Here is a 23,402-nt window from a genome sequence, read left to right as displayed (position 1 = left end):
AGTAAACAAAAGTGACAAAATATATTGTGTTGGGCACGGTCTTGTTCATTAGCCATTTTTCATTTGTATAAAGTAATTTCTTATTGAGCGATTTTTGTTGTATAGACCTACTTTTTTTTACATGCTTTTTTTTAACTCACCAACTTAATTTAACCTACTTCCTGATGTTGTAGAAGGCTGAAAATTGGCACAGACACTCATCTAAGATAACAATACAATATCCTGCAATAATATTCGGACTCGGACATCCAGTTCGCCCTACACAGGGTGATACAAGGGGGGGTTGTTTCACTGAAATGTCATGTTTATTTCAAATCTTCCAAAATGAATTTAGTAATATATTCACCAATTATTAATTAACTTTAATAGAACAAAAAGTAAAAAATAAAATTAAAAATAAACTTTTCTAAAAATATACTTTTCTAAAAAATAATAAAAAAGTGCACTAAAAAGGAAAAAAAATATTTTACTACAAGAGCAATTTACCAATCAATTGTAGCACATTTTATTTTAAATGTCAATTACTTTGAAAATTAACTACAATTTTAAATAATGTTAAACATTTTTAATTTTTGACTAAAAAGAAAAGCGTGGGCTCTATTCAACTAAGTCCCTCATAAGTTTATTAGATAATGTTTGATAATGTACGTTTTTTTACTATAAATTTGGTTCAATATTAGTGTGTGACACATACATTTCATAATATTAAACTCAATGAATTTGGACTTTGTTGAACACGCTTTTCTTTTTAGTCGAAAATTAAAGATGTTTAACATTATTTAAAATTGTAGTTCATTTTCAAAGTAATTGACATTTCAAATAAAATGTTCTACAATTGATTGGTAAAATGTTCTTGTAGTAAAATTATGTTTTACTTTATAGTTCACTTTTTTACTATATTTTAGAAAAGCATATTTTTATTTTAAATACAATACCTAAATTTGTGGCCGCTACTATTTTAGTGTTTTTTTTTTCTTTTTTGCCAAATAGCACACATCAAACTACAGCTCTTTGCCGCCGTATACGACCGTTAAGTTTTTTGATACTCTTGTGAATTATTAATGAACGGTATCGCATTCGATCCGATCGTTAATGTACAGACGGAAACATTGGAGAGTTGCCAAATTCACAAACACATGTATATATACATGTATTATTTTAAGAATATATTATCTGCACAACGTGTACACGAGGGATATTTTTTTGATCGTTTATTTGCACACATGCCTTATTTATATTGCAAATTTTAACGGCGAAACTGATAAAGACAACATAATATAGTGTACTGTGTAAGAAACCGTTCTAGTCATTGGACTGTACACACTCGACAGAATCCGACTAGACGTACTCGAACAATGGACTTTGACGATGAAAACATAACCATCGTTCAAACTGCGAGACGATTTCTGATTGTATTGAGTAATGAATAACACGTTGAAATTACACAGAGCTAATACATAATATATGGTTAACGATTCAATGAGGTGACGCGACGTTATTAATTACAATTATATTATAATATTATACAGTTTCTGCGAAATTAATATGCGTTACAGTTGTAAGGTTTCTTTAGACTTGGTACAAGTGTTTCCCTCGACCAATTCTGTATGTACGCCTGCGCTAAAAACCGAAATCGCACTATGCCAACGACTCCATAATTTAAGTGGTACTACATTATTGAGATATCATTATGTATGTTTTACAATTTTTCAAGTTGACAATTCTAAAATTTTAACCACAAAAATCACATTATATTTTACGATTAAAACATGAAAAGATTTGTCAAAACGACATTATTTTCTACATAAAAAAAAGACACTAAAATTTCAGCAAATTTAAGTTTACAAATTTGGAATATTGCGCTCAGTTACAAACAAACCTCGTCGAAATTGTTCTCTTTTTATTTTTTGTATAAAACTAAATTTAATGGTTAAAAATTGCTCAATTATCTCTTAACCAAGTAATAAAAAGATTAGCTCAATAAACAACTTGCTTAAGTCAAATTTGAATTGATTGTTTTAACTCTGAAAATGGCCAATACGAAAATATGAATGTAAAGTTTTATATATTTTTTTAAAGTTGTAATTAAAAATGTCTAACCACAGAAGCCATTATTGGCAAGCATGTAGGTATAGTGGTTTTTTCAGGTTGATTAAGAAAGTTTATGCGGTTTAATTTTGACAGTTTAAATTTGCAGGCCTAAAATAATTTTTGTTATTAAATATTATATAATAATCAATATTTATTGTTTTCGACTACCGCTTTACAACGTGACTTGCTGTAAACAATTATTATTATTGTCGGTGTACTTGACGTGTGTGTATACAACTGTAGTGTAGGCTGTAACAAACTTATGCCTACTCAGCGGTCACAAAACAAATTCCGACCAAACGGCCAATCGCATTGCGGGTAATAAAAAAAATAAGGTCTATATTGTACATATATTGGGTATTGTAGTATATATAATATTAGAGATTATCCAAGCCAAATTATTTTTGTTTTAACTACGGATATCTTTTTCGGCGATTGAATTTTATATTACGTTACGTTACAGATATTATACTAATTATAAAGTGATAAAGAGAAAGAAGGGTGAAGAGAAGGAATAATAAGAACAGTTGCTGATAAATCCAAATAACATATTTCATTACATATTATAATACATATTTGTCGGTCTTATGTACGTACAAGATTATGTGGAACGAGCTATTAATCATTTAAGTCCTATTATAATATACGTCAGAGTCACCCGGTTTTTATTAATAAACTTAAAGCTTACGGAGGGGAAACTATCGAGTGAAGCACTATACTTATATCGACGGCGTGGCGGCTCCCTGCAATTACTAAGGGAAACAGCCAGAAAGTTTCATAATATATGTTTTATAGCCGTCGAACTCGGAAGTTGTACAAAGCTCGGATAAGTATAACTACCGTTTTCCTTATGTGATTATTGAAACAAATGAAAAATAACATTTATGTTCAAAGTGTCATTTGAAAATTATTTTTAACTAATGGTTTAAAAACCTGATAAGCAGCTATAAGACGAATAGGCATGGGGCGATAAAATAGCTTCATCGTCAAATTCTGTATGGTCAAAAAACTTGTACTTCAAAAATGGTCACAATGGTTATCTTGTGAATCTGCTCAATGTTCGAACGATGCAGTTTTATCAACTGCATATTTTTATTAACTATTAATTATATTTATTAATTCATTTTTAATATTTTTATTATAAACATTATATTTTTATCAACTTTTATTTTTACAAATTACAATTTTTATCTTATTTTACTCTTTTTTAATAATAGTTTTAAGGCAGCTACATCACTTTACATTAGTGTTGTAATTTAGATTCGAATCTTCGAAGGATTCGAATACCTAATTTTTAAAGATTCGAATATTCCAATACTCCAAATATTATTCGAATACTCGAATAGTTGAAAAAAAGTTATTTGTAAATTAATTATTATAACTATTTGAGTATTCGAATGATTCGAATCCTTATTGAGATTCGAATCCAAACTATTCGAATATTTCCCATCACTACTTTACATCCAATATTATGACTTTTTTTTTATCGTTGTTGGATGTAATTTGGTTTTCGTGTATTTTCATTTTCAGTAAGAAGTTACCACAGCTCACATACCTATATTGTTATTGCAAAAGTTCATTAGCATAACACGCTTAACGGCGAAACTGTAAAACTCATCAATTATTACAAACTAATAATTTCAACAAAATGTCTTCTTGAACCATAAATACTATACGGGTTGTGTATAATGACTAATGATTATTACCAATACACTATAGGTACCTATTTTTTTTACAAAAGACCACAAGCCGTATTCTAATTACACCGAATTGTCAACAGTTAGTCTTTAATCTATATGCTGTAGAAAAACTCCGATGCGTTTCAACGGTGCTTAGACTTATATACTTCTCGTCATTAATTTTTGTTGTTGAGCTATACAAAACAATATAACGTATAACTAATTTGTTTATGTTATCAACGCAACAAAGTGTTAATAAAAACATGTTGTTCCCTCCCGACCACAAAGTATTATTAATTATAATATAAATTAGTTATTGTTGTGATCAATTTTATAGATTTATTCGGTTGGTCTAAAAGCATCTTTTGATTTTAAATACATCCAAATAAAGTGTACATTGATATAATCTCCATAAATACAATTTTGATAAGTCAGCGTAACGATAAATAACAAGGAACGCTGCACATTTTTAATTGGTTTAGACCAATAGTACATCGTATTCCTTCAGTGTCAATTAATTGTTACCCAACGAGTGGAATATATTGTAGGTTTTAATGTAGTATAAATCAAAAGAACTTAGTTGAGTAATAAAGTATAAAAGTAGAGTAAAAATGAAGTTTTCTAAAAGTTGTCTGTCTTAATGATAAAAACCAGTTAACACTGTTTCATAGTCAAATTTAAAAAAGTGATCACAAAACGAATTAAAAAAAACTATTTTAACTGTACTATTTTTATCTGAAGTTTAGTTTTAATAAATTAACAAATGTTGTTCGAATTAAGGATAAGCTAACAATAAGTACATCAAATGTGTATTCAAACGTTTGTATGACTAACAAAATGTATTTTGTACTTAGTAAATTTTTTAAATAATTTTCAATTTCTTTTATTTATTTATTATTTTTAATAGAACCCATCATGGCATCGTTGGCCTTTAAATGCCTGTTAAGCTGACGATGAAATGAAAATTATTTAATACTAATATTTAATAAACGACATAAATTTAAACCGGTAAATAAAACACTTTTTTGTCCAAAAATTTTCCAGACAATTCAGTAAACGTATATTAATATTTTATTTATACCTAGTATTATGTTTATGATCTGTCACAGGTATTAAATGCTTGTGTTTGTATTATAAAAATCTACTAATACGGATAATCGTAAAATAATCGTAAAATTCTTTACATTAAGTTTCTCATAAACTAAAATAGAGCTAGTTTGCATAGAAAGATTTAATAATGCAATTTATAACACTTAGCTTGAATATAAGATTATTAAAAATGTCTGCCCAAATGGATATACTATAAGAAAAAATTGATTGCACTAAAACTAAATAAATAACTCTTTTATAAGATATATATCAAATATATACCTAGCTTCGTTTAATCTGGGCCATTGGTGTCCCAGGATAAATGTCAACGAAAAACCCCTCAGACAACGCTTCTGCCGATCAGACAGAATGCAAAAAGCCTTTGGTAAGCGATCAAGAGACACAGTGTATGTATACAGTGTACACACACATCACACATACAATGGAATTATTAACCGCCATACGGATGCGGTCAATACGGGAACCATTAACTATTTACACACGACGGTACAACGTGGTTGGGATTCGTGACACGGTTAATGAACTCCCTAGACACATACACTGTGGCACAATATGCTCTGTATGGTTGAATTTAGAATTTTTTCTACCTTATTTTTATTAAACGTATACACACATATAAATATATATTATACCACATTTATACCTAATGATACTGTTTTCTGACCTGCCGCCGCCAATCAATAGTGTAACGGGCCAATGTTGAAAACAATATACTCGTTCAAGTCGGTGAACTATATGTAATAGCACCCTGCTATTTTTCTACACGTCACGTCACTACAAAGCCCGATCGTCTATTATAGCGGGTATAATAATTAATATTTTATTATATTATATTCTTTAGTATATATATATATATATATATATATATATATATATAAAAAGTTTGTATTATTCATACGCGCTTCGACCGTGGTATATAATATAATCGATACACGGCGTTCCAGAGCACCAGTGAGACTATATACGAGCCACTTGTTCGACGTGTCCGCCACGCCGCAAAATTATTGCCCAGTATATAAGACTGAGTAAAACCGTATACAAGACGACAATAATTGATCGCCCTTGAACTGGTCCGAAGACGACCCTTGATCGGTTAAGTCACAAAGAGCGAATGATAACGTTAGAATGATTACAATACAAATGATTTGGTTATTACCTATGACGGTGCGATTTACTCACTTTACTAACTATAATAGTGATTGGCGTGGGTGTTTTTTTATATCCGTAGATTATTGTGTAAAAAACATAATATGGTCTCGCAGATTTTATAATGTTCATTTTGCCAGTTACGTAGAAATTTCAGAATATTATAAGAAAAACGATTTTTTAGTCGATTGACGAATCACGACTTGCACATTTAAAGCTTGAAATAAAATTCAAAATAAAAATCGAAAAATGAAAGTATCATTGAAGATGAGTATATTATGACGTACTCAAATGAAACATATATTTTTAATGCAGGCCGGACGACGAGATCCCAAGTCCGAAACATCCCTCGTTGTAGTATTTACAAGTACATATTGTTTACCACCTGGTTAACCGGAGGCGATGACGGCGGAAGAAAATTAAATTTAATCATGTCAAAACGAATCACGAACTTTGAGTTGCCAAGGCCACGGCACAATATAATAACCTTGGTCGAGAAACCAAAAAGTGCTTCCATTTTATTAACTCCCAATGCTTGTTATAATTAATAGTTACTTCACACTGCATATCGTACATCCCGCTTTGCTATTTAGGTATTACCTTTCCCATTAGATGGTCCATGAAAACCGTACTCTCCCATGGCAACTGATGAACCTTCTCTCTTAGGTTTTTGTTATACTATTGTCATCACCATCATAAGTCCGAGTGCTAAAAGAAGCACTGAATTAAAGCAAACAGTATGCATCGATTATGGTTTCGAATCGGTTCCCTTTATCTATGGTAAGATTTTTGTTTTAATATCATTATGAGTTACCACACTTCACAATATCCAAACTTTTGTTAAAAAAAAAATAATGAAAATTGCATTATTTTTTTTTATTATCAAATGACCTACTTTGTTAACTGGCACTTACAGAGAAGATGTATGTAATAATAATTTATGACTTAGGTCTGATAAGAAGTCCGACGTGGTAAATGGGTGAACACGACAGTAAGACGGATCCTAGTGCGAATCTAAAACTACAAATGAGAACGTCTAATCTAGGAACAGGTCGACGAAAAATTATTTCTTGGCGGGTTTAATACAATCAGACCGCGTATACTCATTTGTTAAAAATAAAAAAATAATTAAAAAAAAAAAAATCTTTGTCATAGTATAATATTTTATAATGTACATGAACTAAAATTTTGCTTTAAGATAAAAACTCGAAACTGTTTGTGTTGACTGAACGGTTGTGAAGCTCTAAATAAAAAATTAATTCACAAGGAAAGGAGGTACAGCTATAGTTAGTTCCGTGTATGAATATATCTGCATCATAGACATCGGCTATGTCAAATCCTCGAAGCTGTAACCATAGTTGTGTATCATTCGAATAAAACGTTAACCAGATAACACATTATTCAAGTAAGAGTTATTCGAATACATTTTGATTTGAAAATTGTCAAAAATAATTACTCAAATAATTTTTTATTCGAATAATTCCAAACATAATTATTTGAATAATTTTTAAACATATTATTTTAATAGTTTATGAGCGCGTTCTTATTTAAAGTAATTCTATTTTAAAACATTATTTTGTTTAAATATAATACATACTACATATTTTACAAAATATTTAAAACCAGTATATTATGTAGGAAAACAAAAATAATTATTCGAATAAATTGTGGAAAAAATATTCGAGTAACGTTTTATTCGAATAAGAATTCCTACAACTCTGACTGTATTTATGGTCTAGGCTACTGAAGTGTACAATATCCCGAATTTGGAATTATTTCTAAATCATTCAGAAACTATATAAAAGTCGTTAGAACGGTTTCTAAACGATTGTTAATCGTTCCAATTTCGCGAAACATTGTGCAGTGTGGGAAAACGAACCATTTAGTTATTTATTAAAAAAATATTTAACGCCCAATAAGTGTACAGAATACACTATTATATAGAACACATTAGATAATAACAATTAGACAAATTACCAGAATAAAATATTGCACAAGCAGTACAAAATGTACTTAACTAGATAAAATTGGTTTGTACAATTTTTTAACCCGGTTAAACGAGTGGGAGGGGGGGGGGGTTATTTTCTCCAAGAGACGTCCGTTGGAGCTGTGACTTCTTACAACGTGCCCGTGACCAGGTGAAGCTCTCGTTCGGCCTGAATATATTCTTGCGGGCGTAACTCGGACAAAAGCGCTGAACGTAAGCCGAAATTATACTAAAATATTATTATATAGGTATTGTGTGTGTGTGTGTATGAAATAGGTATATACGGGTGGTAGAAAGAAACGGCGCTAAGTTATGATTATTCGTGTATATTACAATATTATTATTTCTATATAATATCGGTATAAGCGGACTGCGGTGAGCGAAACGGCAACGTGGCAACTTATCGACGCGGCGTTGTTAGCGGCAGGGGCCGTCGGCCTGGCTGCGAGCGGGGGTTCGTGCGTGGCGCAGAGGGGGAGAACGGCCGAGGCCAGTCGCGGTGTATATAGGGGTGTGCGAGGCGCCCCGGAGGAGCCGCCGTCGCCGCCGCGGTAGTAGTAGCGCGCACACAGCAGTCCGGACCGAGTGCGTTGTGACGGCCGAGATACGCGCGCACGGCAGACGGATAGAGGGGAAAAAAATTGTATAAGAAAAAAAAAAAAATAATAGGTTATAATAGAATAATAAAAAATTATGAGCTAGTAATAAGAAATATATTTTCGAAAAATATAAAACGCGATTATTATTTTTTTTTCGCGCGGTTATTGCGTCCGGCTAATGTACAAACGTCGTCATGTTCACGTCTAGATAAAACGCGTCCGCGCCAGTGCGGTGTGTGGTGTGCGCGCACTCCGGATAAAAGTCATATACGGACGGCGTGTCGTTCGATATATTAATAATAATAATAGATTTTTTGGTTGACTAAAAAATTAAAAAAAAAATTAATTTAATTACTGCCGCCGCGGATAAAAAAAACCGGTGTGGCCCACCTCGAACCGCGTACACGCCGGAGTCCGGCCGCCGTCGTTGCCGCCGTCCGCCCGAGGCGGGTGCGACCGGTCGCCGCAGCGGTACCTATAACCGCCTTTGGCGCCCGTGCGGGTCTCTGGTAGCAGGCCAATGGCAAAGATAGCCCGATAAGATGATCGACGGGCCCGATGACCCCGAAGGACACCTAGCAAAGGTCAGTCTCCTCGAGTACCCGACAATGATAATTGATAATATTATTAGTATGCAAACATAGTAACGAAGGCATGATGTGGTTTTCAGCCAAAAACGTTCGTATAGTAGGTACATACCGTTAAAAATACAGTAAAGTAATCCGACGGTGTAATCTTCAATAATATGATGATTTTGATCATAAGTCATAACTATCGTAGTCAACAATTATGTTGGCTAAACTTTCTTCAAAGAATAATACAAGATTATTATAAGATAGTACATAGTCATTTCATATGCAATGGAATGCAGGCTATTTACAAATATGGTTATCATAACTTTAAAGTTATAATAGTAAAACGTGATGTATGTGTTTTGGAAACGCCAATAACCGTAAAAGATGAGGCGTTTAAAAAAAAACCTTACTCTTAACTAAATAATTTTGCAGGGATTTTGTACAACCAAAAAAAAATGGTTTTAATTAGTTTTGACAAACTATAAATATGTACTACTAAACGGGTTTAAAACTCATTGTACAACAATAATATATATACTGTATGAAACGTTTTTAGCTAAAGTAAATATTTTTCAGTAATAAAATTACTGGTTTATGGGAATTTGAGTATTTTGTTGTTATAGATATATTTATTATTTTGTCATACAGTGTAGTAAAAGTACTTTTTAAACGTACTCAAATGCTGTATTTTAAAATACACTGTCGAAAACTATTCCATCGAGTACATAATATAATATACGAATAATATTGAAATACAAAAACAAACACTAAGGAACTGTAATTGAGTACTTAAAAAGTTTAAACAATTTTTTTAAGGCCAAAAGACAATTGCGTTGGACAATGAGTATATACATAGAAGCTCCGTCTATGTGTGCCCCCTTGGCATTAATTGTAACAATTATGATTGATAATAAATGCACATAACTTGAAGGCCAAGTAGAATTTTATTCATAGCATCTATTATTTATTATTCTTTGAAAACCTTTCAAGAGTAACGAAATCATCAAAATGTGGGTTTAGGGTTTACGCTTAATATACGGTCGAAGGTTCACAAACATTTAAATACTTTAACGAACTGTTCATTCATAAATGTCGACGGTTAATTATTATAATCATGTAAATTAATTAGTAAAATGATATTATTTGTTCATGAATCTGTTATAATAATATCAAATAAAAAGTGTTTAAGATTACTCGAGTTACAGTAGGTATCAATATTTACATTAAACGAAGCACTTTATACGACCACTATCATGACCACCATGTCGTTATCACGTTATCACTGTCCTGGTCGTCCGAATAACGATCTGTATGGCTAAAGGAGAGGTAGTTAAAGGGATAAGAGGGTAAGAGAGGCCGTGTTACCGTTGTGCGACAAACGTCGTTGGCGCTCCTCTTCAGTGTCTCTCAAAACGTCCGCGTTCTAAACAAATAGCCTAGTATTGTATTATAATATTTGCTTGCTTTTGTGGGAGTTATCTAAAAATGTAACTCTGTGTATAAAAAATGTTCATAATGCGCAACAGTACTGGGAATACTAATTCTAATAATTAGATGTAACCCCGGTATAAAAATTAACCCTCGATAAAAAACACATACTAAGCCAATGTCTAAAATTTCTACGAGAAACATAATGTCTAAACAACTCCGGGGAAATAATATTAATTAACAATTTCCATTAGTATGCATTAATTGTTATTAAGTTTTCTAAAACGCAAAAATTACTATAGCCTAATCTTTACATATGAAATGAGGTAATTGCTATACATAATGCTGTGTAGTTTATTTTAATAAGTTATATTAAATAACAGGTTAATGACCCAAATTACAAATATATACATACGTATATGCAATTTATGTAAGTGTAATGGTGTTTTGTTAAGAAATAGCTAATTATAAGGAAACCCCATTTGCATTTGGAAACATGTACATTATAATATATAAAGCTTGTCACATAATTAATAACTGTATAATAATACAGATTCTACTGTTATTAATGTGATTTGATGAAAAAATTAGCTTACCTGAGGCAAGTTTTTAAAAACTTGTAAATGTTTAACACACTAATAAGACAAACGTTTATATTAAAAGCAAAGACAGACTAAAAAATAGTTTAAACCGAGAACCGGTTAAAATTTCTCAATACAAATAAAAATTTGATCAGAACAAAGTTATTAGTAGAATAGACAATTGAAGGGCTGCGAGGAAAAAAGATCAATGTCAATTTTTTAACATTCTGAGAAAATCATGTTTTTAATTTCAAAACGTAATACATTTTGCCTGTATGCCTAAACTTCCGGCGGTCGTTACTCTCGACTAATCTATTTTTTCCCTGGTTCGAGCGCATAAAAGATACAATAAATCAATACAAATAATTTGATACCAAAATCTCATTTTCAAAAAAAATTGACATTGATCTTTTTTCCCCGCAGTCTTTCAATTGTTCTCAATGTATTTTTTCCACGCGGCAATGGATATAATATTGAGAAAAATGTGATTTTATACTTTGTTGGAAAATAAGTAAATAGAAGAAATTTTGCTTACAACTTTTGTGCTAATCTAAACGTTTTAACATTTTTACCATTGGCCATGCCCATTATTGAAAAAAAGGTGATTGATAAAACTCATAATTAGTGTTTTTTTTTTCTGAGCAAGATATGATTACTGTTATTCTTTTCTGGGACTATATAAAAAGTTGAGTGAAAAAAATTCTGCAGAGTATAAACAGAATTCGTGAACATATGACGGTACGCATAAATTATTTGAATTCAAAGCCGTCGACTACACCCTTTGAGGGCGCTGATCGAGTTTTCGGCACCTGACCGACAGCGTTTTTCATATATAACCACCCTCCCCCCTATAAATCGGGGTAGTATTTATATTATCAACTATTTCATACAAATGGTTTAATACTATGTTTATTATTATGTTATTATTTATGTTTGTATAATTTAAACCAATATACTATACAGTTTACCAGGGGATGGTTGCTCCTTTTTTGTTCACATTATAAGTGTCCCTTCTGATGAAGGTATAATATCTTCTGTGATACTGTTAGGTTTGTTAACGTGTTAAACAATTACAGTAGTGTGTATGTAGACTGTTAACTTACAAGAACGACTCATCTGGTCTGTATTTGTGGTATATACTTCATAATATGAACATATAATAATAATATAATGTGCTATTAAAAGGTTGGGTATATTTTGTTATCTAGCATAATATAGCTGTTTTTAAATGACGTTCTGTCATTTCATATGATATTGTAGCCACGCAGACAAAGTTGCTCTTATTTTACCATAAGTTTTTAAAACTCGGGGGGAAGCAATATACTTAAGTAGTTTATACTGTAGTATTATGCAAATAACGAACTTAGTAAACGTTACGGTTTATATTGCACTGGTGATATAATGTTACACGTATTGTGTAGAAGGAACAAGAGAGGAAGCCCGGAGAAGAGGTCGACGAGCTTTAGCTGGGGTAGTTAAGCGGGACGTTTCGCAAGGGGAGCGACCTCTTGGGCAAACGGCCTTGACCGTTTTGACGTTGTCAAATGGGGTTTGAGCGGTGGCAGGGTGTGCTAACTCTGTCAATCGGTTTGGCTTCAAAAAAGTTGTGAACAATTCTAACTCGACAACCAGTCAACATTATTTCAAATTTCAAAAAGATTCATAAAGGCCAGAATACAATTGGGAGTTCTTCTTTTGCTGTTTCACAATAACACCTTGTTTTGTTATCGTGAAATATCAAGTAAATGATTTCGAAGTGTCATATTTCAGCTTTAAGAATCTTTTTCTTTATTGTAAAAATGTTTTATTGGGTTTCTAGTTAGAATTTTTTAAATGAATAATTTAAATTTCTTATGTTGGTCAAATGTAAAAAAAAAATGAGTTGACGAGCAACTATTTAGAGCTAAGTTAGGGATCTGATTTTTAGTGATTTTTTATTTGAATAGGTTACTATCAATTGGAAAGAAGTATAATTTTTTTTAGATACAGTCTAAACCCACATTTTCTAATATATATTTTCAGAGTAAGCCATGCTACTTTTTTCCTGTAAAACTTATTACAGAAGATGCCCTTTTATGCGTAGGTACAAAGTATACTTAATATCAAATGTTTTCTTTTTAAATTATGATATGGGTGATTATTGATAAAGTTATTAGAAACTGAGTTTTATGACATTGCACATTATACATTATTTTTTGTGTGTTAAATGACTTTCAGAAATGTGTTGAATTCTCAATAAAAGTCTTGAGAAAAGTGCATCTTCTGAAACATGTGTTTGTACAGATATAGCTAATTTATTGTATTTTAAGAGTAGGAAATAAACGAATGAGTTTTTTGAGAACAGGCGTAAGTCACGAATAGCAAATTTTTAGAAAACGAGTAAAAACTTTTTGAGTGACCTAAAGTGGTTAAGTTAGGCATGTATAGCTGCTGGTAACATAACTATGAGCTTCCAACCATACTGGTTTAAACACCTGGTTCATAGTGGAAGATGATTTGTGACCGCATATTTATCGTTCTTCAAAAAATCGAAATTAGCCCTACACTCTTTTTGTCAAAACTCAAAAATATTATTATAAATATCTAAATGCATATATTATCATGTTGATATTTTGTTGTATGCAACTAACTTTTGTACATAACCATACGAACGTTAGCTTCATATCAAGTCATGTTGATAATTTTCCAAAATTAACTTAAATGAGATATTTTATGTAGTAGGTCTTCTGCATTATTATAAATCGCAATTGATTTCATTTTGACAATGTTTGGATTCATTTAAACCAGGGACCAGGGCTCCGTTAACCGTTATTTATTCGTTCAGTTCAAAATTATGTTCATAAACGTTAACTAGAAATGACGTTATAACTTTTTTTACCCCGAGAACGTTATAACGAAAAACATTTTAAACTTATTTGCTCCGAGAACGTTGTACCGAAAAACGTTATAATTTGTTTTACCCCGAGAATGTTAAAACGAATTTTGTTAAGCTAGGTTAGGTCAGCAAAAATAATGATAAAGAATAATGTAGTAAACATTTTGACTGGTCGATAACCAGTTTTAGATCACTATTTTTGCTAACCTAACCTAACTTAGCAAAATTCGTTTTATCATTCTCGGGGTAAAACAAATTTTAACGTTATTCGGTATAACGTTCTCGGAGCAAATAAACTAAAAACGTTATTCGGTATAACGTTCTCGGGGTAAAAAAAGTTATAACGTTATTCGTTATAACGTTCTCGGACCAAAAAAATGTAAAACGTTATTCATTATAACGTTCACCAAACATATCCTAATATTATGTTACCTATATTTTGATGAACGAAATAATTGAGTTTATAACGTTATATTTCGTTACGTTACGGAACCCTGATTTAAACCCAATCCAGATTTAAGTATCATTATATATGTATATATATTCAGGCGATTTTCAGGAGGATTTACATCACTATATTATAGCTTCGACACGACAACAGCTCCGAGGTCGATGCTTTTGTCGAGCTGATTGAAATCGTCGACAAGTGTAAAGTGTTTGTTTTTTACTGTTCAACGTTTAAGCACGCGATTCGTCTGGTGCACACGTAACGACAATAAAGATATTACACACCGGTCCGAGTAAATGTATATAAATATAATATATATAGGTGTTGTTGTTGTATATATTTATGTATAGAAGTTATTATATTGGTCAGAGAATACCGCCGTGGCGGCTGTGGCAGTTGCTACACGGTCTGTAGCCATGGAAACCGTTTCAGAACGGTATATATACATATATGTATATATTGTAAAAAACCAACACGGAGCACTCCGTATGTCGCAATGCAACACTTTAATACCGTGCACACGGTGTATGTTGTGTTCGACAAAGGTGGACGCACACGAGGGTAGACGTTGGGCGGAGAAAACTTGAGAAGTAAAGATCCTAAGCGTCGATGAGTACCGCGGCCGTGTCAAAGCCCGACTCTGACAATAGGTATATTATGTAATGACGTTGATTTTTTAAATGGCTAAAAAATCCATAAACGTGCGTGAGGGCACTAATATTATGAATTTATCTGTCTTTCGGGCTCGTATTACCTTAACTTTATGACTTATATGTCTTTTAGGACTTTTATTCATAAGAAAAAATAGGGAGTGTTTAGGGAAGAGACGATCTTAACACTTTGACTGTCACCGTGAACGATTCAAAGAAGTTATAGTACATATTTTTCTGTATTAGCGGTCAATATTATACTTTAAAAAGTACTCGAGAACGTAGAGAAGTCTATGCTTAACTTCAATAAATTATCATAACGGAAAATTTGTTTAGTAAATTAATTAAATTACAATATATTGATTACTTTACGTACGTATTGTATATGATATAATATAAAATAACACAATGTTATTTCAGTGTACATAGTATAATTATTAATGGTAAATAGAAAAGTAAGCGCGTATATTATGTTACTCATGGGCCATGGCGGTCTCGCATGTTCCGGTGTACTCTTATTGCATACACGGGTCGTCGTTGTATTAACCTTGCACGTTCTAAGAAGTTAACACTCTAGTAAGTAAGCAAATCACGCGAGAAAATAATACAACGTGTTAGTAACGCAAATGAGAATACTTTGATCAAGTTTTTGGTAAGTTTAGAATGCATTTATGATTAAATAGCGAGCGATTTTAGTTTTCTTATCTTAACACGCATAATAATTGGAAAACAACGTTACCATATTTTAACAAAATACTAACAATATTATGTCAACGGTTGTCTTAATGATGTACCTAGCATCAAAAGCTTTGTTTTTCGGGAACTGTTGTCTAGAAATACATTGTTCTACCTTCAACCATTTAACCCTTTTTTATAACCGAATAACTTAAACGAATTTTCAAATAGATGCCAAAACTGTATCGGTCGGTGCTAAAATACAATCTCGTTTGAAAACGTCTAATCGGACATTATGGTAAATGGTCTGTTAGTTAAATGGTTAACAAATAAAAAATTAAAATATTTACTAAATTTAACATAGAATATAGTTCCTATTGATATATTTACTTATGAGAGTTTTGTTGATATTTGTTATCTAACTGGGTGATTAATTTAATATAAAGCACATTTTTTGGGGGGAAATAACTGTATCTTTGTTGTTTCTAAAATATTTTGTTGGATATTTTATGATATTATAAATTTGTCCAATTGACTGTTCAACATTTTCAGTAGCTTATTTTTAATTTTTCATGATATTCGTACGTTATCATTCTTTATTTGTATACTTAACAAATGTATTGTCTATAAAATGATAAGAACTTATTATTTTTTATCATTTACAGTTTTTTTAAAAGTAATTATCACCATCAGTTAAAGTAATCATTCTGAAGACCTTTCACTTGTCCATATCGACTATGCTCTAACGAGTCTAACCCCTTGTGTGCTGGTTTTTATTTAAATAAACTTACAAAATGTATTTGACGGTCAAGACGCTTGACTCAAAAGTGGCGTGTTCTGATCCTTTGATTTGTCAGTGTATATTGTGTACAAAAACTGTAAATTATAAAAACACAGTATTGTACCATATCAAATAACCTGAAGTGGACAAGTTTAAGATTTTTAGAATATTATGGAAAATACCAAATCCAAACGCTTTAAAATAGGACTTTAGAAAAAGTAATTGGTTTAGTTATTTTAAGCCCTAAATTTTTAAATTCTAAAACTATAGATTTTTCCATCTATGCGAGTAACAAATATTTGAGAACGGTATGTAGTATGCATAGAATTATTATTAAGAGTAGCAAGTTGAATAGAAAAAACATTTGTAATATTATATTACAGAATGGAAACATTGTTTGTGTAAAACACCGAGGTCTTTTATCTTTTAACTGCTATCTCGTAACGAGCAATATAGAAATAAAAAAAAATATCATTATTGATTAAACAAAATAATAACGATAATGGCGTACGCTATGCCGACATTTCGTATACTACAGTAGCACGTTTGAGCTGTCGATTGTACTAAGGTGACCTTTAAACGGCCATTAAAGTCACTGAAGACGGGTAAGGTGAACATGTATTCCTCGGACGTATACATTAATCCAAAAATATTATATTTTATTTTAATAATAAACGTGGTTATTACAATAACAATAATTTTTCCTGTAATTTATGACCATCACAAGATGTAACGAAAAGTCAATAATCCAATACATATTTGTATTATTGTATTTGTCTTAGTTTAAAAAATTGCTATAGAAAATATTTATTTACATTTGTGTTCTAAGTCACTTAACACTCGACATTGTTCGGCAAAACATGTGGTTGTATTGAAATATGTTAAGACGTTTGGGATCTGATAGACGTAAGCCAAGATTTTAAACTAGCTATACTTTTTAATCACCATTTACACTAAAATATTTTTTTTTTGCTACACATTTATTAATTACTTTTAACAATTAATCTCATTAATCTAAAATAATTCAAAACGATTGGTTTTGGAGTGGACTTGATTATGTATTTGTGTATAGGTTGTGTAAGCGGTCAATAAGGTAGCCACTAGCCACATTTTTTTATATAATATACATATTTGTAGGCAAAAAGTTAAAAATAATTTATATACTTCAGTTAACTGATGACATACAAATCTATGTGTAGATTCGATAATCGTAATGGTAAAATATAATAAACCAGAGCGCTAACCGAAAGTACTCGGTTACCGCAGTAAGACACATTCCAATACACTCCAAAACTAATCATTTTGAACTTGCACAATATTAAAAAATATATAATAAATCAAAAACATTGACATTTTTTCCACTCATCCAGACCGTCCTATAGTAATAAAATTAATTAATCATGCAATTTGCTAAAATATCCTAAAAACACCCATCGACAATTGTGTAAGTGTTTCTATCAATAATTTGATAAGTCAGTATTATTTTGTAACGCCTTTTACCCTCATCGCCTCAATATCCTTTCCCGCTTTTCCCTACTGATTTAAAAGTAGCGTGTCTGTATTTTTTACGACTTCTCAAAATATAAGCAATCAAACTTGTACTTAAATGAGTTCATTTTATTTTGTACCCAAATTTTATGGAACTCAAAGGTTTTAAAAGATATGGACTTTTTAAACCTATATTTAAGCCATGCCTATTTAAATAATAAATGCAGTAAACGACTGTGAAATAATACATTACTCTTATAACTAACTATTAAATCAAATATTAATTACACACAATCATTAAAAGTTATTACAAGTAAATGATGGTTAAAAAAATAATTTACACATTGGTTGTTTAAAAAAATAATCATTTACGGCGGTACATTATTTTTTGTAACGTATTAAACTAGAATTAAAACAACTTTCAACAAATATAATATAGTACAGCTTTACATGCTTAATGGCTTACTAGTTATAGTTCATTGCTTAACGGAGATGTGCACACATTAGAATAATTTAAAAGTTATCATTCGGATAATACTATACATATAATATTATGCAACTCTGTAAGTAGCTACGGGAAACAAAAATGTTTGAAAGACAGTTCGTTTTTTTTTTTTGTATTTTTTTTATTTTTACAAAATTTATACCTTGCACACATAGATTAATTATGTGAGCTAACACGTCTAGATATTTATGTATATGGAATTCAAAATTATAATTTTCTTGCTGGAGGTATTTAATCAATATTTCTATTTAAACCCTTATTAATTCACATTAAACGGTCGAACGGTACACCAACAATATCATATAATAAGAAATGTTGCCGTACTACACGTGTGTGACCCTTATTTAAAGTCGCTACCACTAAAAAAAAACCTTCGAATGATTATCTTTAGAAAACTTTTTACTGCCTTAAGTCACCTTTGAATACTTGTTTTTTTAATGGATAACACAACCCTTGGCCCATTAAAACAACTTTATTTATATAGCCTTACAGTTCGCTCTTTGTCTGGGTATTTTTTCTGACGGTGCGCGTTTCTAATATCGTTTGTAAATAGACAATCTTGGCCCAACAATAATAATAATTAACGATACCATTAACCGAGTTCGGTCTGTGCTGTACAAAGTGCGTGACATCGACAACCGCAAAGGGCTGTTGTACATAATTCATAGCCGTTGTGTTTGGCTTTCAATTATAAATCGGTCTATCGGTAGAAACGGCGGAATAAGTATATAGTTATCGTTGAAAATAATATACAATCGATATACACAGCCGACACGGAAAAATTATAATCAAAAATATCCACCGCAGTCGCCCACCGGATGTTTTATTAGAAGTTCCAATCGATACCACAAACAGAACCGCTATATAATATCATTATCAAAATGTCTGTACGTATGAAAAACATCCAATGATTCTGATTAAAACCAAGCGTACCTTGTCGAAATCAAATTACATAACAATTTATTACCATATCTAACACAATTTGGCAGAAGGGTATAATGACAGAAATTTAACCGTTTAATGTACAATTAATAACGTACTCGTTTTACTGGAACTCAAACACCATTCGGTAACACAAAATCGCGATCCACCCCAGGCTAACCAGCTCTATTCCAATGATTCATTGAAGCAATACCAACAACTGTCCAAGAACTATCAGACGGAAGTTATTCGAACACTATGTTTAAACGATTAAAACAATTATTTTAGTTGGAAAAAGTTTTGTAGTAAAAATAAACAAATAGTATAACTATTGGTCTACCCGAAGTAAATATCATTAACTAATTAAAACAAAGATGAAACAAAATTTTCTAACATCTAAAATCTAGGCAAAACAAGCAAAAACTAAAAAAATATTTTAAAAACCTAATACAACATATTTTGGTACAAATGATTGGCCACAAGTGGCATGTGGTAGGCCGGCGGAATATCAGCTGACGACAATAAAGGCCAAACTCGTTTTAAATTGCTAATAACGGTGCTATCATAGTAGACACTAGATTAATTTGACTATTCAGTCGGTAGATGGCGGCCGCACCAAACAAGTAATATAAAGATTCCAGTTACATAAATGGAAAATAAATTATCCCCAAGTCACTTGCAATACTATGACGGTCATGAAAGCATTATATTCGAAGAGTAAGTTAAATTTTGATTTCTTAATATATTATAATAGTAGCCAGTCAAACTTACGCTTTCAGAACGATTCATGAATAGTTATATTTGCCTCATTTTGTGTATAAATAATAATTAATCATTTATATATAAATGTTTTGCCTTAGATTATTTAAAACCCAGATAAAAATTATACACTTGAAATAATTATTTTAAATAATTTATTTACAATTCAATGAATACAACGAAAAGAGATTTTGTTTTGCTTCAAAAACAAATTTAAGCATTCTGAAACAACACTTGTGTGTATGAATTTTCATTACCTCAAATTAAAATAATAATAATAATTTTGTAACACCAAAAGCAGCAAAAACCTTTACATATTATTTTTTTATACACAGACAACCAAATATTATAAATTTTTATAATATTTTACAATTTCACTTCAGTGACTATCGCTTCATACTTTTTAACTACTAATTAATTTCGCCTCAAATAATTTAAAATAATTTATAGGGAAAATAGCTTAAAATAATTACATATTTATTAATAAGTTGTTAATCAGTAAACAAAAACAAAGTTCTCTTCAAGAGTCGAGTCAAAAATTAAAAATTTAAGCGCCAAGTTACCTTCAATCGATAACGGATTGATAAACTATTAATTTATTTATTGTGAGCTGCTTTATGTTTGCTATACTAGTCCTGCTAATAACTTGACCTACCAATCAACAGTATGAATATTTAACTGAGCAGTGCGCTACGATTGAATAAATAGATTACCTAACTGTCGTTATTAAGCTAAACGATTTATTAATTTTACTGTTCGTGAAAATGTATTTTGCTACTCTAAACTTGTATAATACAAGTACACTGTGGTATATTATTTATGGTTATTATAGCATAAACAAGACAAGTGTGTTTCATTAATTTGGACAATTCTCGCATTTATACAGGGTGTTAGGTGATCAACTTAAAGTGATTCATTTGCTAACTCGGAGAATAATTGTTATTTTATAGTTTTTTTAGAAAAATCTAGTTGAACAAAAAAAATTGTTTTATTATTTTACAACTATTTACCTTTCTTAGTATTGTCCAGAGCTCTATCAATTTTTAAAACTTGAATGGTAACCTTTATATTTAATTAAATTTGTAAACTTAGAATAATTTGCTGAAACTTTCGATTAGACAGTAGACTATGACTATTATGTCTAGACTAGTTATAGTTAAACTAAGTTTTAAATAACCACTTTTAGAATTATTAAAGTTTAAAAGTTTAGGCCAGAGGAAGTGTAAAAAGTAGTATTATTATCTGAACGCATTGTTTATTCGCACTTCCGCTCAGGTCTTAAATTTTAAACGTTAACAACACTAATTGAATAATCAATTCGAAAATGACAATCTATCAGTTAATGTTTCTTGTGAATTATAAAATGTTACTAAAATATGTACATGTGGGTACTAATTGAGTTTCAAAAATCGATTAAGCTTTTAGCTTTTAGGTTAATAAAAATAAAGGTAAATTTTTGAAAGTAAATAATATTGTAAAAAAAATCTGTTGTTAAAGAAAAATTAGTAGTGAACATAAATATTTTCCAAAGAAACGAGCGGTACACTTGAAGTCGATCACCCTGTACATTGTACCAAGTTCATTCTCCATGTATGATTACATGATGACATTCAATATAATTCAATTATGTAACGGTCGGTTGTCCCGCAGTGTTGCTTAATCGGAAGTGGCCCTATAAACGAACACCAGTTATTTTGTCGGTCCCATCTGCGCCTCGTGTTTCGCATCTGGGCCCAACAAGATTAAGTCTACTATCGTTTTTCCACGATTAGGTTTAATATCGTGATTGATTGTAATGTATACACACTATTAAATATTTTATATATATACATGTAGTTTTCTTATTTAATAAAGATTTACTGTCTAAAAAGAAAAAAAAATTGTATGTTTTGATTTCTTGGTTGCAGTCTTTCGGATTTATTTATAATATTATTGCACTTACTTAAGCGCTATGAGAAATCGATGGACACTGCCACAACTGCTACATGTGCCATAATATCCCCACCGTGGTTATTGTGGGAAAGACTATAAAAAATGTATCAAAAATCCTTTTTCCAGAAAAGGGCATAGGCTCTCGCAGAAGTATTCGTTATTCAAAAAAACAATACACTATAAAACGAAAATTAGACCGATCAGAGCGTTACATACGGAAAATCCGTTAAACAAAAAATTCGATGCTTTTAGGTTTTTGTAGTTATACATTATAATAAACGAATTCAATAGAACGCATCTTTTGGTAAAATAACAATTGTTTCCGTTTTGAAATGTGCACACTTGAGGTACACTTTTTGCTGAAATATAGGCTGACGATGTAATATCATAGTATTTTTATAGTATTCTATACTTGTTATACTATAGAACGGCGGACCATCTACTGTAGTACATCTAGTCACTGTACAATTAAGACGACAACGAAGATGTAAATACAATAACATAATATGATTCATGAGAAATGTTGAAAGTTTTTCACACCCTTTATTCAACCAGCATTCAAGACCTTTTGCGGGCTTCGGACTACCAAAATCAAAGTTATTTTACTATTAAAACGCTGTTATTTCTCCGTATCCAGTATTTCAAAAGTTTGGTTTATCTGAAGTGAGAAACTTAGTGTCTGCCTAACGTTTGACCTTGATAATGTTCAATGTAAACACTCAAGCTTTGAACTTAAAAGAAGCACAGTGCGACTTATATTTCCGACAAATTATCTATTTCATCGAGCATTTTTATTTTATTCTTGTTTATAATCATTATACTCAGCATAACTAATGACAAAAAATTTTATGCAAGGGTTTTTCGTGTAAATAATCAAAATATACAGAGTGATCTATTTAACGCAAGACGCTCATTATCTCTTAAAATAAATCACAATTTTATAGTTTTTTTTCTGTAAATATATTTCTCCATCCTTTTTCTTATCTTAAACTTCCAAAATAATTATTCGATACTGGTTATCGACCATTAAAAACTTTCCCTTTTTCATAGATACAAATTGAAAACTGCTTGGGAACTCACTGATATAGTAGTTCCTACAGACATTTTTATTTTTCGATTAAAATATCAAAAAAATTTGAAAACCAAATCCTCCAAAGAGAAGATTAAATTAA

The 23,402-nt window shown here is 30.9% G+C and overlaps 1 protein-coding gene across 23 annotated transcripts in view; it reads left to right on the top strand.

Moving 5' to 3' along the window:
• Nucleotides 1-23,402, top strand: part of LOC126839085 (voltage-dependent calcium channel type A subunit alpha-1) — a 138,135-nt gene that overhangs the window by 73,060 nt on the left and 41,673 nt on the right. The window contains exon 1 of one of the 23 annotated variants that reach the window (XM_050574060.1): nucleotides 8,590-9,196. The exons of 21 other annotated variants lie outside the window; for them this stretch is intronic. Coding sequence is in view for 1 of the 2 variants with exons in the window: in XM_050574054.1 (XP_050430011.1) it covers nucleotides 20,189-20,256 (68 nt within the window). In the remaining variant the exon portion in view is untranslated. Of the gene's footprint in view, nucleotides 1-8,589; nucleotides 9,197-20,144; nucleotides 20,257-23,402 lie in introns of those variants that run through there. One more of the 23 variants, XM_050574054.1, reaches the window with a different exon arrangement.

This window comes from Adelges cooleyi, unplaced genomic scaffold, assembly GCF_023614345.1.
Source record: "Adelges cooleyi isolate 19-005CV unplaced genomic scaffold, UGA_ACOO_1.1 ACOO_flye_CR_arks_rails_tigmint_CR_PRNA_30, whole genome shotgun sequence".
Taxonomy (NCBI): domain Eukaryota; kingdom Metazoa; phylum Arthropoda; class Insecta; order Hemiptera; family Adelgidae; genus Adelges; species Adelges cooleyi.
The sequence above is the reverse complement of the archived record's forward strand: the minus strand, read 5'-3'. Positions and strand labels throughout refer to the sequence as shown.